This window comes from Ostrea edulis, chromosome 4 (genome assembly GCF_947568905.1).
Source record: "Ostrea edulis chromosome 4, xbOstEdul1.1, whole genome shotgun sequence".
NCBI classification, from domain to species: domain Eukaryota; kingdom Metazoa; phylum Mollusca; class Bivalvia; order Ostreida; family Ostreidae; genus Ostrea; species Ostrea edulis.
Genome location: NC_079167.1, coordinates 89,296,098 through 89,312,363, shown reverse-complemented (window position 1 = coordinate 89,312,363; position 16,266 = coordinate 89,296,098). Strand labels below are relative to the sequence as shown.

The 16,266-nt window shown below is 35.8% G+C and overlaps 1 protein-coding gene and 1 pseudogene across 2 annotated transcripts; one reads left to right on the top strand and one right to left on the bottom strand.

The window, feature by feature from the left end:
• Positions 1–339: 339 nt before the first annotated feature.
• LOC125670797 (uncharacterized) lies at positions 340–12,554 on the top strand. Of its 2 annotated transcripts, none has more exons than XM_056164231.1 (8): positions 340–894; positions 1,926–2,060; positions 2,588–2,718; positions 3,005–3,107; positions 3,510–3,671; positions 4,403–4,765; positions 5,062–5,108; positions 11,982–12,554. In XM_056164231.1, exons 4-8 carry the CDS (start codon positions 3,005–3,007, stop codon positions 12,093–12,095), a joined length of 789 nt encoding a protein of 262 aa, XP_056020206.1. In that variant the 5' UTR covers positions 340–894; positions 1,926–2,060; positions 2,588–2,718; the 3' UTR covers positions 12,096–12,554. The 2 variants fall into 2 exon arrangements, with proteins under 2 accessions (XP_056020206.1, XP_056020207.1); XM_056164232.1 differs by having other exon boundaries at positions 340–1,005.
• Positions 12,538–14,595, bottom strand: LOC125670796 (putative nuclease HARBI1; annotated as a pseudogene).
• Between the last annotated feature and the right edge of the window lie 1,671 nt (positions 14,596–16,266).

Below are 16,266 nucleotides of genomic sequence, written 5' to 3'. Positions count from 1 at the left end.
AAATAAACCATCACCAATTTATCCGTTCAAATGAAGACTTCTATGGCACAATATTTTATCTCCCAAAATTGAAGAATTCCTATAGTTTGTTTTATCTAGTTACTGATACTTTGCATCTCTACATACCTCATTGCATTTCGCTAATTTAAAAAAAAAAAAAACTATAGGAACTCTTCAGTTTTGGAAGATAAAATATTGCGCCATAGAAGTCTTCATTTGAACGGAATAATTAGTGATGGTTTATTTTATGGAATTTACATACTTAAACGGTAAGTAATACAGCATCAATAGTAGCTGCAATAATGTAGCCCTCTCTGATTTTTTTTTTTTTTTTTTTTTTTTTTTTTTTTTTAGGGAGAGGGCTACAACTCCTTAGGATCTCCGTAATGGTGCAAATGCGAGAGTGATTCACTCCCGCAACATTTGCGCTCATTCTAAACATTTCCTGACTTTCTTTACGTAAATAAAATGATATTCTATATATGTTTCTTAGTCAATATATAAATTTACAACCTGCAACTTAAGATTTGTGAGGTTCTATTCTACCGTTTTCAACAATTTCGATAAATTCCAATTTCTCCATTCATATTTGTGCGCCATGTTTGATGTACTGAAGTTTCAACTTCCGATTGTCAAGTCATTTGCATATGCCATATAAGGTAGTATTTACATCAATGGACAAGTATGGAGGCGAAAGCTATTTCGTCGGTATTGAAAAGGTTTGAATTTAATATCAAATTAAAAACCGAACAGCAGAGTGTAAATTCTTTCTGCAACAAGATGATTTTCCTTTCTTTGTCGAAGTGGCTCGAGTAACAACATTTTCGCGTTGATTGTCCATGGGCGCACTTGTTTCATAAGCCGGGTCAAGCCGGTTGGTACTTCCGGAAGCGGGTAAGTCACTTGTTTCAAATATTTTTGAGCCGCCGGGCGATCAGAAAGTAGCCCGGATTGCCCGAAAAAATACGAGCGGGCACATGGAAAACAAAATGGCCGAAAACGGAGGTAAAAGTTTTCTTGCTCGTAAAATATCCATTTTTATTAACTGAAATAGTTTTGTAATGCGTTTTGTAGGTTCGACCACGAATGAAGTAGATATATATATAATTTTCCTTACGCTACTTGGCGTATTCTACTGATTGGATTTAAATAAAATAATAGAACAGAATCAATAATAATCAACAACACAATGATTTAAACTGATCTTCTATATTTATCTGGTTTTTCTCTGTTATCCCTCTGTGCTCTGAGCCTAGGTCTGAAACTTACATTTGAGCCTTAGCTCCCAGACCTATTTCTGAACACTGGGTTTCAAACACCCTTTTAATACACTTTGCTCCTTTTTATTCAGCAAGAATTTATGATACCCAAATGGTCCGTCTTCAGTAATTTGAGACACCGCAAATGAGTAGTCATAAATACCTTACCTCCAAGCACGTCTTCACTATACGACGACTTCTTCCAGAATGAACAACCGATCTTGAATAAGACCGCTTTATATAGTTTCCCTAAATCTGCTGAGTCAGATCTAGATCATCTTAACGTTTGGAACATTGTCCGAACACAGGAGATAACATATGATTAAAAAAGAATAATTCAACCTTGATTATCTAATTTGCATATGATTAACTTGATCAACGAAATTTCACTACAGTTTAATTTTCAATTAATATTCGGTTGTGAGATAATGGGTAACTTTTTCTGGTAGTTTTGTTTACTTTTAAACGACCAACACTATATTTTTGTTGATGTTACAACTAAGTATGTGATTTTGGTGAACAAATAATTAGAAAACTGACTAGATCTACTACCATACATGTAATTATAAAGAAGATATGGAGAATAGCAGCAATTTATTACATGTTTATGTGTTTTGCATATGTGCTCTAAAAATATGCATAACTTTTGTTTTTACATTTTGATAGATGGATGTTGAAAGACGACTAGATCGCTGGACTTGTTGTATTTGTCACCAAAGAGCTCCACTCCATTCTCTAGCATCATTAGAAGCACAAGAAAATTCCAAAAAAAAACGAAATCTATATAGACGGAGATTACAGGTGAAAATAAAATAAAATTTTGAAAAAAAAATAGGATGCAATGATTATGTAAATTAGATATAAGGTTCAATTTCCCTATGAGTGGTATGGTCCAATTCCAAGGACGGAAACTACCCCCCCCCCCCCTTTGCGGACCAAATGTGCAAGAGTTATTCAATTTTAACGAGGTTTTTTTTTTAGTCAAAATTATATGAAAGGTGGATACTTGCATCTAATTGCATCATTCAAATTTATCAGCACCAGTGTATCATTTAACTTCAGATCTGAGTATTGAAATAAGTAGTAAATAAACTAAATATTTTCATGTGGAAAACTATCTCAAGATCTCCCCCTATGATGTTATGTACACAAGCAAAGGATGTAAATGAGATAGGAGTGGAGATTGTGAAATGTACTTAAAAGATCATGTGCTACCCCCCCCCCCCCCCCTTCACAAATTCCTTGAGCCGCCTATGAATTCCACAATGATAAATTGCAAATGTTTATTGAAAAGCTCCTATTGTGTTGTTGTGATATTTGTGTTTCAGAATCTACCTGCGTTGTCCAGAGTGTAGTTTTTGCTTTCATGCCAGTTGTGCCGAATACGAACTTGAACTCTTCCTAACCAGGGAACTCGCTGGAACATTGTGTGAAAAGTGTGCATGTGCAAAAAACTAAGGTATTTTAAAGTACTGACCAGTGAATATTAATTTAATATTCACATTAATTTGATATTTACTTCAGTAGAGTTAACAATTCTTTTGAGGCAAAATTGAATTTGAATACATATAATTATGTAGTTTGTTCTAAACATAGATGATTATTACATATACCACAATTTAAAGATAGTCAAATATTTTTAATACCAGCTGGTAGTTCACTAATCTAATTTAATTTGTTTAATAGCCATACCTGTTGTCAAAAACACATACATAATACATAATACAAAATTTAAATTATTTTAGATGTCTACATCAAAGGTTATATCTGTTACTGTCACAAGAAATGGTGTTGCTACTAAAATTTCAACTCGAGAAGTTGCAAATATGCTGATGTCCAAGGAAATAGGTACATGCAGTATGGATTGTATGTTTCTTTGATGTCTTTATATTATACATATACCAAGAATGCATCTAAGTTTGAAATGGTTAGTGGTATCCAACTTCAGAATCTTTTGTTCATATTTATTTTAACACTATGACTAATTTGAGTATAAAAGATGCAACATGTACATGTATAATTAGATATATTATATAGAAATATGTATTTATCACAATGTAACATCTAATAACATTTTAATTTTAAGAGATGTCTTATAATGCATACACTTAACTGTTCATTTAAATTTGCTGTTAAGGAATAAATAAAATATTAAATGAAGTCACCCATGTGTTGAATAATCTTAAATTTTCAGTTTAATTTTTCTTTTATTATTGTTTTTGGTTCTGTATATAGTCTTAACTTTGACAGATTCAAAGGTAAAAGAAATTATCGTAAATGAACTCCTATCTCCACCCACACTGTCATCTGCAAGACAGTCACCACCATTGCCTGGTCCTTCAGCACCACCATTGCCTGGTCCTTCAGCACCACCATTGCCAGGTCCTTCAGCAGTACAGGAGGAAGATACAAGTATGTGAAATCATGTTTCATATACCAATATATATATATATTTAATTAAATGTGGATCATGTGTACTTAGTCATCGTTGGATATATTTTTTCTACTTATTACCTATACCATGGATATTTTCTGCAATTTTACTCATATATATATATATATATATATATATATATATATATATATATATATACACACAATATTATATAGTACAGTTATGTATAACATGCTGATCTGTCATATAACCCTGAGCTCAATGACCATTTGATGAAGGTTAATGTCACACCTTCATTAATGTAATTTAATTCATGTCCTAAATATATACTTTGTAATGAAGATCATGTTATTTTGTATGGCTGTTGTCTATGGAGCGCCAAATTAATATAAACTCAAATAATTGAAGATATTTTCAATTATTTCAGTTTATGTTAATTTGGCGCTCCATAGTTGTCTCTTATTTCTGCGCATCAGGACTCTTGATTGTTAATCATCTTTTGTTTAATTCAAGGGTCTACATTATGCTGAGAAAATTCAACATGCTGTTTTCAGTTCAGTACTATAATCATAAAACATGACATTCATGCTAATAATGTTCAATGTATGGTATCAGGTGGACTCTATACACCTTTGGTTGATTTATTATAAATGATACATGTATTAATACAGGTACGAGATTATGACTATTGACTTATCAAATGTTTTTTTAAGTGCATCCTGAAACACACAGGTCTTTCACATTTTAGATGCAACGTGGGATGTGCAGAGCATAAAACTGCTGAAGAGGGTCTTTCATGAAATAGAGAGCTCTTCAAAATTGGTCAAAAATAAATGGCAAAGGGTGGCCAGTGATGTGAACAAAGAAGGATACCATTTCTCAGCAGAACAGTGCAGACTCAAAATAAAGGGTCTGAAATCAAAATATGATCGACAAAAGAAAAAAAATAACACTTCTGGCGAGTCACCAGCTTCTGATGAAGATGAGGATGATTTTGATGTTTTTGAAAAAATCCCGGATATGAAACCCAAAGCAGTCCTGGATTCAGGAAATTCAAGAAAAAGGTCACCTGCTGATGATTCGTCATCTGATGAAATAGAGCCTGTACCAGGTAAATTTACATGTATTTTACATTGTATGCCATATTTCATATAAAAACATCATATGGCTCACGACGGGTATGACTGGTGGACAGGGGATGCTCTTAGGCACCTGATCCCATGGGTCTGTGTTTGCACACCTCTCTATTTTGTATTACTTGTGGGAGTTATGAGATTGATCTCTGTTCGTTATCTTCACCTTTCATATAATTCTCCCATACTCATGTGAAATACTAAATAGGTGAAAATGCCTCTTGTATCATATCAAGTACTAAAAATCTTAAATTTAATTATCTTTGCCATTCAGTGAAAAAGAAAGTCCCACCTAAAAGATCAGCAGAGATTTTGCAAGTGTTGCGCCCGTGAGATATACTTTTAGAGGGCGAAGCCCTCTCACGGCCCGAAGGGTTTATAGGTAACACGTATATACATGTTTAAAAGGAAAATATAGGAAAATAATGAAAAATTAAACCATACCTATGGAACTTGAAAAGTTTGGTACCAATGGCGTCGATTCGAATATTAGCGCGTGGACATGTATTCCTCCATTTTGAATCTCGTCTACCCTAGTTCACGTCGTTCTGAGATGTTACATAAAATCCGTAAAAGCATGTAAACCTTATTTTCTTAATCATATATAATCACTCCACGATTATTGCTATGTTTTTTGTTGTGGTTCAAACGCTATGTTTGTAAATTTGCGAAATAACGACGCTGAATATGACGTCACAATGTATTGTTTACATCGATTGCGTTATATTTCCCGCGTTCAATATATAGGCGGATCAAATGTCCAAAAGGATGCTTTGATACAGCTCTGTCCTCGTGCTAACTTCGGGTTATTTTTGCCCTGTGTTGGATATAGATGCTAATTTAGATTTGGTAGATCCTTCCTGCATAGAATTTGTAGAAAATGATGAGAAAATGAAGAATTCACTTCAGAAATGCGCATTACCAGATTATATGGGCCCTGTAGTTGCAAAATGTAGCACTCACTTAAATGAATCACAGGTAGAACAAGTGAAAAATCTGATACTTGATTATTTAGATATATTTTCTAAGGGATCCAATGACATTGGGTGTACCAATTTGGCCACTCATGAGATAAACACTGGAACAGCTGCTCCGGTGAAGCAGCATCCTCGTAGATTGCCCTTTGCAAAAAGAGAAATAGCCGAGGCAGAAATAAAGAAAATGGTAGACCAAGACATCATAGAACCGGCTTGTAGTCCTTGGAATTCAAATGTTGTCTTAGTAACTAGACCTGGAAAAGATCCACGGTTTTGTTTAGATTACAGAGGTTTAAATGAAGTTACCATAAAAGATAGTCATGCTTTACCTAGAATTGATGAGACATTAGATGCCCTTAATGGATCACAATGGTTTAGTACCCTCGATCTGAAATCAGGTTATTGGCAAGTGCCTATAGAAGAAAAGGCTAGGTATAAAACCGCTTTTTCCATCTTAGGTGGTGGCATGTGGCAATTCAAAGTTATGCCGTTTGGTCTCACCAACGCTCCCGCTACGTTTGAACGTCTAATGGAGAAAGTACTAGGAGGTCTATCTTGGAAAATATGCATGGTTTATCTAGACGATATTATAGTATTTTCAAGGTCATTTGACAAGCAATTAGAAAATTTGAAACAAGTATTCCAAAGACTTAGGGAGTCAAAGCTAAAACTTTCTCCAAAGAAATGTGTTCTTTTTCAAAGACAAGTGACATTTTTAGGTCATGTCATTAGTTCAGAAGGGATAGCCACTGACCCAGCCAAGATTTCAAGTATAAAAGATTGGCCAGTGCCAAGAAATGTAAAAGAGCTAAGAAGTTTTCTTGGACTCTGCTCCTATTATAGGAGATTTGTAAAAGGGTTTAGTAACATAGCCAAATGCTTACATAAGCTTACAGAAAAAGGTGCAAAATTTAGTTGGAATAAAGAGCAGGAAGATGCTTTTGAAAGATTGAAGCATTTTCTTACAACATCCCCAGTCTTAGCTTGTCCCACAACGGCAGGTGAATTTATTCTAGATACAGATGCTTCCAATTATGTATTAGGGGCTGTACTTTCCCAAATACAAGAGGGAGAAGAAAGAGTGATAAGTTACTTCTCTAAATCCTTTTCAAAAACAGAACGAAACTATTGCGTAACCAGAAGAGAACTTCTTGCCATCATTGTATCAGTGAAGCATTTTCATTCATATCTATATGGTCAGAAATTTAGAATTAGAACAGACCATGGAGCACTTACTTGGCTCATGAAATTCAAGAACTCTGAAGGTCAGACAGCTAGGTGGATAGAAATTTTGTCCACATATAATATGACTATAGAACATAGAGCAGATAGATTGCATTCTAACGCAGATGCTTTGTCGAGACGCCCATGTTTCGAATCCGATTGTAGTCATTGCTCTAGAAATGAAAGTAGGTTTGAGACAACTTCTGATATTGAATTAGATAGAGCTGTAGAAAGTAGTGGCCATTTATCAAGTAAGAGTTATTCCCCCTTGGAAAATTGTGAAGTTTGTAAAGTTAGAGTAGACACTGAAATAAGGGAAGAAACCTTACAATTAGGAGACCAAGCAATTATTACTGATAATGGCTCATTTCAAAGTGGAACTCCAAAGAGGTCTAACAGTGATCAAAACTTATGTAGGAGCAAAGATGATTTGATACAAGAAAATGCAAGTGCAAATACTTGTAACTCTGTCGTAGATGACCCTAAACTTAGTGAAGTAGTAGAAGGATTAAGTTCTGAATCTAATCCTCCTCCAGTACTGATAACAATAGCCAACTCTGCAAATACAGATGTATTTAATCAGGAAGAATTAGTTCAGCTTCAGTCATCAGATCCCCACATTAAAATTGTATATCAGTGGAAAGTAGCAGGTGAAAAACCTGATTGGTCCATAGTATCACCCCATAGTTTAGATGTCAAATATTATTACCACTTATGGGAGACTCTTCATTTAAAAGATGGTGTACTATATAGGAAGTGGGAAAATGAAGACCCTCAAGATATAGAATGGCATTTGGTCCTTCCAAAAGCTTTACTACCTGTTGTCTTCAATCAGCTACATTGTTCAGTAACAGCTGGTCATTTAGGATCAAAGAAAACCTATGAGAAAGTCAAACAGAGATTTTTCTGGTATAGAATGAAATCGGATATAGAACACTTAGAGTGTGTGATACTTGTGCTAAATGCAAGGGGCCAGGAAAGATAAATAAAGCTCCCTTGAAAGTTCACTTGTCAGGTAGTCCGATGGAACGTGTAGCATTAGACATTATGTCTGGATTACCCCGCAGTAGCTCTGGAAACAAACATATTTTAGTTATTGGTGATTATTTTACAAAATGGGTTGACGCTTACCCGATTAGAGATATGGAAGCTAAAACAGTAGCTAAAGTTCTAGTTGAGAGATTTATATCTGTGCTAGGTACACCAAATGAGATCCACAGTGATCAGGGATCCAATTTTGAGTCCTTAGTATTTCAGGAAGTTTGTAAATTACTAGGTGTAGTCAAAACTAGAACCTCCCCTTATAATCCCCAATCCGATGGCATGATTGAACGTATGAATAGGACATTAAAGAATATGCTTTTATCTTTTGTCTCCAAGAACCAAAAAGATTGGGATGTACATATTTCTCTTTTGATGATGGCGTATAGATCTTCAGTCCATGAAGCTACGGGTATATCTCCAAGTTTGATGATGCTAGGAAGGGAAATTAGACTACCCTTGGACATGGTCATGGGACAACCAGAGAAACCTAAAAATATAGAAATTGACATGTCTGAGTATGCTTATAGATTACAGGAAAAGATGGAGAAAATACACTCCACAGCTAGGGATAAATTAAATTTATCAGCCGGAGCCATGAAAAAATATCATGATAGGAAAATATCTACCAATACTTACAAACAAGGAGATCCTGTCTGGTACTACTGTCCACTAACCAAACCAGGTCTTAGTAGAAAATTACTGCCAAAGTGGCAAGGCCCATTCATAGTTACAGAGAAACTAAATGATATCCTGTATAGAATACAAGAAAAACCTGGGAAGAAATCAAAAGTAGTACACTTCAATAAGTTAGCTCCATATAGAGGTGATAATGCTCCTGTATGGTTTCAGAAAAGATCAAATTAGGCTAAAGCAAATTAAACTTACTAGATTGAGATAGGAGGAATCGATGTGGTTCCTAGTTAACATTATGAAGATAAATAGTGTTGACCATAATACTTGTATGTTAAAAATGTAGTATTTATGGAGACATACTACATTATGAAAAGATTATACAGAATTACATTAGCCCAAGGTGCATCCCTCATGATCCTATGAATTCTGTGAGTAGTTGAACGTTTTCTAGGGAAGATTAGATTTATAAATTTCAGTTGAGGTACAATGTATGGGTGCATCCCCTTCATGAGTCTTTGGCCTCCGATAATATACTGGAAAATGAAACTAGGTTAGATTGGCCGAGTTCACGCTTTGGGAGGGCCCCCCAGGAACTTGAGCAGAATAGTTTAGTAGCGTAGTTTGCACGCGTTGAGGACATTTTAGTGCCTAGATGATGGATCCTAGAATAATCATTATTATAAGCATAGATGCTTGAAATATATATTAACAGTTCTCTTGGACTCATGCCGGAACTGGGTGAGAAAACTGAGTTGAACTAGTAGTACATGTATTATAGATGGAATTCCTCCTTGACCAAAAATAGTTCTAAAGTTGCTTTAATTAAGACAGTATGTGTTGATGGGATTTCACTCTATTAGAATTTATAGTGACCTGTCCCTCTTAGTTAGATATTTTTATGCCATGTAGATTTGCTGCACCAAGGTTGTTCATAGAAGAGAACAAATACATCATATTATATTTATATTTACACTTAGTATATTATTCCATTTTAGAATGTCGAGAACAGATGATAGAGGGTTATTTAAGTGTGGGGTGTGCAAAAGTTCTCAGGAGTTCGAGAGGAAGTTTCTAGTAAAAAGACATATCCTAGAACAACATTCAGGATTTGCATATGTCTGCACCGAATGTCAAATGATTTTCCCCCGTCGAGACAACCACACGAGTTGCTCGGGACGTTATAGTACGTCCCGCCGCATGGACGTCATGCGGCGCAGTGATGGCCTCTCTGGTCGAGAAGCAGAGGATGAGTTGGAAAGGTACGTTAGGAATATGGACCAATTCATTATTAGTGTCGCTGTAGACAGGAGCAGCCGTGGACATTCCAGGGAAATAAGCCTGCATCCTCGTGGGAGGTTGTCACCCTCTCCCACCCAGAGTTGGAGAACAGAGAAGCGACGTCCCTCTTCAGGTCATTCCTCCGATGGTACTAAAAGACCCCGTGCTAGGAGTTCCTCCCCTAGGCCAGCAACGAGGATTTTGACCCCTTCGCCCCAGAAGAGGAGACCATCTCCCACCCCCAGCTCTAGCTCTAGTTCGAGTAGCGACAGTTCCTCCACCCCTGGTAGCCCCCCACGGGTTGAGGCGCAGGATCAGGAGGAACCCTCCAGGACTGTACAGTCAGCAGAAATTAGACAATTCGAGTCAATGCCAGGACTAACTGTGTTGATGGATATTGCCAAGTTGAAAGCATTTTTATAGATTAAAAGATTATTAACCCTAAATTAAATAGTTCTTGAACCCAAATACTAGTTTTGTTTTTAGCATCACATTTTACTTTAGCTTTGGTTTGGGGACCAAACCATCTTAGGTGGGGGCAGTGTTGCGCCCGTGAGATATACTTTTAGTAGGATGATTCCGATAGAGCTTTAGACTGTGTTAGAAATTCTCATTTGTTTATTACCTGGATGTCATTAGACGTACAGACAGGAAATGCTTTTCACACGATAATTACAGAATCCGTATGATAGAGACGGATATTTTCCGGATTTAGGAAGGACACGTCGACACTTCAATAGTTTTAGAAATGAAACTTTATAGATAAAATGCTTAGATTACATTAAAAATCATAGATAAATTACCAAGTTATATACGAATTATATTAGTAAGTCAGAAGATCTCACTTTATTGAGAAAAGCATGTTTTAGGAGTTTTAGGTACAGTACATGACGTAATCAGCTGCACCATTGCGTCAAGATATAAAAGCCGCGAATCATAGTCCGCGGCGACAGAATTCCGCAAAATATATTACATTACGAAGTTTGGCACCGACTGCTGCACCGAAGTTGAGGTATTTCCTTTATTTTAGCAAATTTTTTAAGTATTAAAATACGTAGCTGATTTAGATTATCTAGATAGTACAAGAAAGGGAATTTTAGAGAATTAAAGTATAGTAAATTTATTGAGTACTTAGAAATTCATATTAATTCTTGTCGTGAAATTTGATAGTCGGTGCACTCGGGGTTCTGTCCCTGGGAGACACGCAAGGTCTCTCCCAGTTAGTTACTAGTTATATTTTATAGTTTATAGTTATTAAAGTTATTGTTATTTCAAAGGATCTAGTTGGATTTATTATAAATTAGAAAACTTAAATAAGTTTATAGTTCGGTGCAAAGTTGCACCGTCACCGCACATTTCAGGTGCGTTGAATTTAGAATTGATTAATTATATCTTCTGTATGAATGTATACTTGGTAGCGGTAAATTTGCATGGTATGCATATGATATATCCCTGTTCATTGAATATATAGTCTATGACGGTGTTATAGATTTAGGGTGGTGGACTTTAGTATATTACGCACGCAGTAGTTTTAGAGTCGGTGCAGAAGCACCTTGCACCGAGTTACTTAGATATCGTACTTAGTTTAACAATGTTCTATATGCATGATATGCTATAGATGTTGGGGGTTGGATTTTACGTATAATTAAATTAGTTCAGGTTGTAATCCTGATGCCATTATAATCTAGTAGTATACTAGACTAGTCGTAGTGTTCGAGAACGACTACACCTGTAGCACCCAACACCGGACAATTAATTACACCGGACACCTAGTAGCACCGGGCACCGATCAACACCGGATTTCCATCAGCGTTTTATTACTAAGACATTTTAGCCGAGCAATTGAACTGTGACTATACTTGTGTTTTTGATACTATCAATAAATTATTGTATTAACTATTATACATTTTCTTCATTGATATAGATAGGTACCTTCGAACCCTATTATTGTAACGAGCCTCATAGGTACCGGGTAGATACCTTCTTGGTGTCCTACCATAGATTTTATAATATACATCCAACAGTCGTTACACAAGTGATGTTAAAAGACCTAATGGAAAGAAGAGAAGAAAAGGCAGAACAACGACACCAGGAAAAGCTTGCCACTGCCAACTCTCTCATAGAAGTTTTGAAAGAGTTGGCAAAGAAATGATATTACTGAGATTTACTTTAATAAGTTAATGTACAGTAACTACAGACAGTAGAAAACTTTATTCTTTTTTACCTGCTTTGGGTTTCATATCCGGGATTTTTTACCTTAAGGTTTCAATCACTTATGAAGTCTTATAATTTTGTATCTCAAATTAAGTTTCGGAACAATGTTTTGACTCTATTTTTAGGTCACCCGAGTAAACTCGGGTCATTTGTTGCAATTGGTCTGTGTCCGTGTTGATCCATGGAAATGTTTGTATTGTTACCTGATTAGAGGCAATTGCATACATATACACGAGCCTTACAAAATAAATCTTTATCATACCCATATCAGGATGATATGGAATCAGTTATTTTTTCTTATGTTGATGACTATTTTTGTTTATGTTGATAACATTTTTTTTCTGTTGATAATTTTTGTTCTTGTTGATGAATACAATAAATGATAAAAAAAAATGTTTATTGCTAATGCATTTGTTCTAATATATAAGAAAATAGATATATAGACCATTTAGAGATGTATATATATATATATATATATATATATATATATATATATATAACAAGAGCAGAATGAACATGGTCTTTTACACAAGTTACATTATCTACATTCTGTTTGTAATTTGTAGTCTTTTAAGTGCTCCCTGGGCATCATTCTGAAGCCATGGATAAACATTTACATGTCCTTGACCATCTTCATCATCGGAATCCTCATTTATAATGTCATCCAACCTGTCATTCTGTAAAATGCATATATTGTGAAGTATGCAAGTATACAAACTACAGTTTTACACATATTCATTTCACTTTTGATGTTGAGATACTTTAGTCTTCTAAAGCTCCTTTTTAATAATGCAAATTCACGCTCAATAACTTGTCTTTTTGAGGACAACTGCAAGTTGTAGCGCAATTGTTGGCGGTTCATATGGCCAGTATCTCGGTAAGGCGTAAGGAGCCACTGCTTCAGGGGATACGCTGCATCTCCTAAAATATGGTACTGTCCATGTGCACATTTTTCAAATCCAGATTCCCAGAGAGTAGAATTTTTGAGTACTTTGGCATCATGTACCCTCCCGGGCCAGCCAACATTAATATCTGTAAACTGTAAGTCACTGAGTCATGTTTACAAACTGCCTGAAGTATTATCGAGTGAAACTTCTTCCTATTGTAATATGAATTGGCATTCTGCAATGGTGCTTCAATTCGTATATGGCAACCATCAATGGCTCCAATCACACTAGGAAAATGATATGCTCCCATGTCATCAAATTCCATTGTAATGTTAGGAAAATCTGCTACATCTGGCCATTTTATGCATTTGTTGAAAAAAGTATCAATCACAGCCCTTACAACATGCTTTTTGCTCTTGAGTAAACAATGTTCACTTACACCAAAGCGGTCACTTAGTTCGCAAATAGTTTCTTGAGAAGCCAGATACCTTACAGTCATTAGAATTTTTTTCTCTAATGGAATTGAGGGTCTGCCACCAGAAACAGTACGTGTACTTAATGCTGGATGAAGAGCAAGATTTCTACACAAAAGTTCAAGAGTTTCCCTGTTTATCTTGAAAAAAACGTTTAAAAGAGTCTGGCAGGTAGTTTCTGATTGTTGTCTCATAGTATCTCTTGCACTTAATCCGGTCATCTCTTGCACTGAAAAAAAGAAGGATAAGTTTAATCAAATATCCAAAAGAAATTGCAAGGATATACCTGATGATGTGGTTAATATACCAGAAGTTTTATTAACCTCTTACTCAAGAATTTTGAGGAATGTGAACTTCAGTTTAATGGTACATGTAAATTAACAAAATTCTTTACACAATTATTAATATTGTCCAGGTAAGGTGACCCATGGCTCAACTGTCCTTGACACAAAGTTTGTAAAGGTGTACATACGGAAGCACATTAATACTTTGTTATAACAAACTAAAAATAGATACTGATGCGGCTCTAATGACTAATATGCTTCCGTATGTACATATAGATTTTTTTTTTTTTAAATAAAATAGGTCTGTGTAATTTGGCCAATACATTTGTATACAATAGAAAACAACTAATATACAGTTTGCCCCTTCGGTAATAAATTTTAATGTCTGTAAGCCTTCTTTTGGCTGTGCACACCCACTCCCCACCCCCGTCTGATTGCTTCCCAAACGACTCTCGCTGCAATGGCTATGGAGGGGATAAACTGAATTTCAAAACTGCATGCAAATGGATGTGTTTTAATAACATTACAATATACTTTGTGTATATAACAGTGCAGGGGTAGTCAGAAAAGTAATAAGTACATTTGTTGATTTAACATACATTACACATGCTCCTGAAATGGCAAAAATATCGTCTAGGTCGTCGTCTTCCTCGTCACTTGCGAGAAAATCATTCATCGCAGCTACACTACCGATAATGGCAGCCATTTTCCGGTTGAATTCTCACTTGTTTCAGCGAGACCGACCGGGTCATTATGTCATGTGATAAATGTGAACCGGGTCGTCGCCCGGATTTCTGAAACAAGTGCGCCCCATGTTTATGTATTTCATTAGATCCACCTACGAGATCTCGCGATAACAAGCATGGCGGAGCAGACGAAGAATATTGCATGCTGTACATTATATTTAATGAAAAACACCTTTACTAGACATGCCCAAGCACAAAGTTGGTACTCCTTTTGGTGTAAACAACATTTGGGACTAATACACAGAGTTTATTATCGGTTATTCATAAAATTATTTTGCACCATTACGGAGATCCTATGGAATTGTAGCCCTATCCCGAAAACGTCAGAATAAAAAAAAAATTGGATAGGGCTACATTATTGCAGCTACATCAATAGTGATACAGATTTGGTTTATACTAGTTTACTAACTCATTTGAAGCGAACAGCAGTGTCATATAAGTGCACATTTTAAAATACGCCAGTTTCGAGATACGAACTCTTCTGTATAGGAGGTGAATTTAGTGGAACTTTGAATGCCTAAGTGGGACAGAGTGGATATACAGCCAACGAGAAAGACGATGAAATGTATTAAAAGCGGCTTCTCTTTAAATATGTAAATGTGGGAAATACAAAATGCTATCGAAAGAAATGTTTTACCGAAGTGGAAACATACAAACAATGTCATATTTGCAAGAAATATCTTGGATATGGTACTTATGACCAGCGAAATAACGTGATAGGATAAGAATTCTATGTATTTAATTACTCCCTAAATACTTATCACTTACTTAGTTTGTGTATCAGGCGAATTCGGGTTATCAAACAGCGTATGAGAAACTTACTGAGTACATTCACTTACACTGTGATGAATATCTGTCCCACTCCCGCGTGTAAACAAATTCTTTCGCGCCTTACTATGTACGAGAGTTCTCAAAGGGAAATAACTCGGACGTATCTCGAAACCGGCGTAAGCTGATTTAGTAAATTTCAAGACATGAATTATGAAGGACTGCTCCGAGATTCGGTGAAGGCATCAGTCCAAATATTCAGCCGAACCGAATCTCAACCGAGATCAATACATCCCTTACAACACCTGTAGAGATTAACTTCGGCCCAAACGTTTCGACCAACACTACCATCATTATTAATATTATAGACAAAATTACCGGATCCTATGAAGCAGCCTAAAATTCGCTGTTTCCGGGCAGATGGCGTCGCACCACTCGCAGTCGCTGGTACCTGAAGTGTGGAAAGCGTGTACATGGATCTTATGCACTCAACCCCCCCCCCCCCCACCCCCCCCCCCCACCCCCATCTACTCAATGAAAAAATAATAATCCAATAATAAATATAGAACCAAGAATTTATCCAAAACATGTTATTTCCCCGCCAATCTCCTTCATAAGGATTTTTTTTTTTTTTAGGGATTTAATATCTGTTTTTGACATGAAAGTGGTAACTTTAAAAAGTACATTAGGTCTTTAAAAAAATTGTGTCTGTCACTTTCGTATGCGAAAAAGTACACTACACTCTATAATGATTATGTCTTATGAAGTTCGTCTGCTACATTTCCCGTCAGTGTTATGTATATTATCTTTCATTCAGTGGCATATACCTATCCATCTTCCCAGCTCAACTGGTATAGGCGGTGATATCAAGTACTGAATTTTACAAATATTTTCCTGAGTTTAATTGTCAATACGTTTTAAAAACAATAATTGATTTAATGCGTACATGAA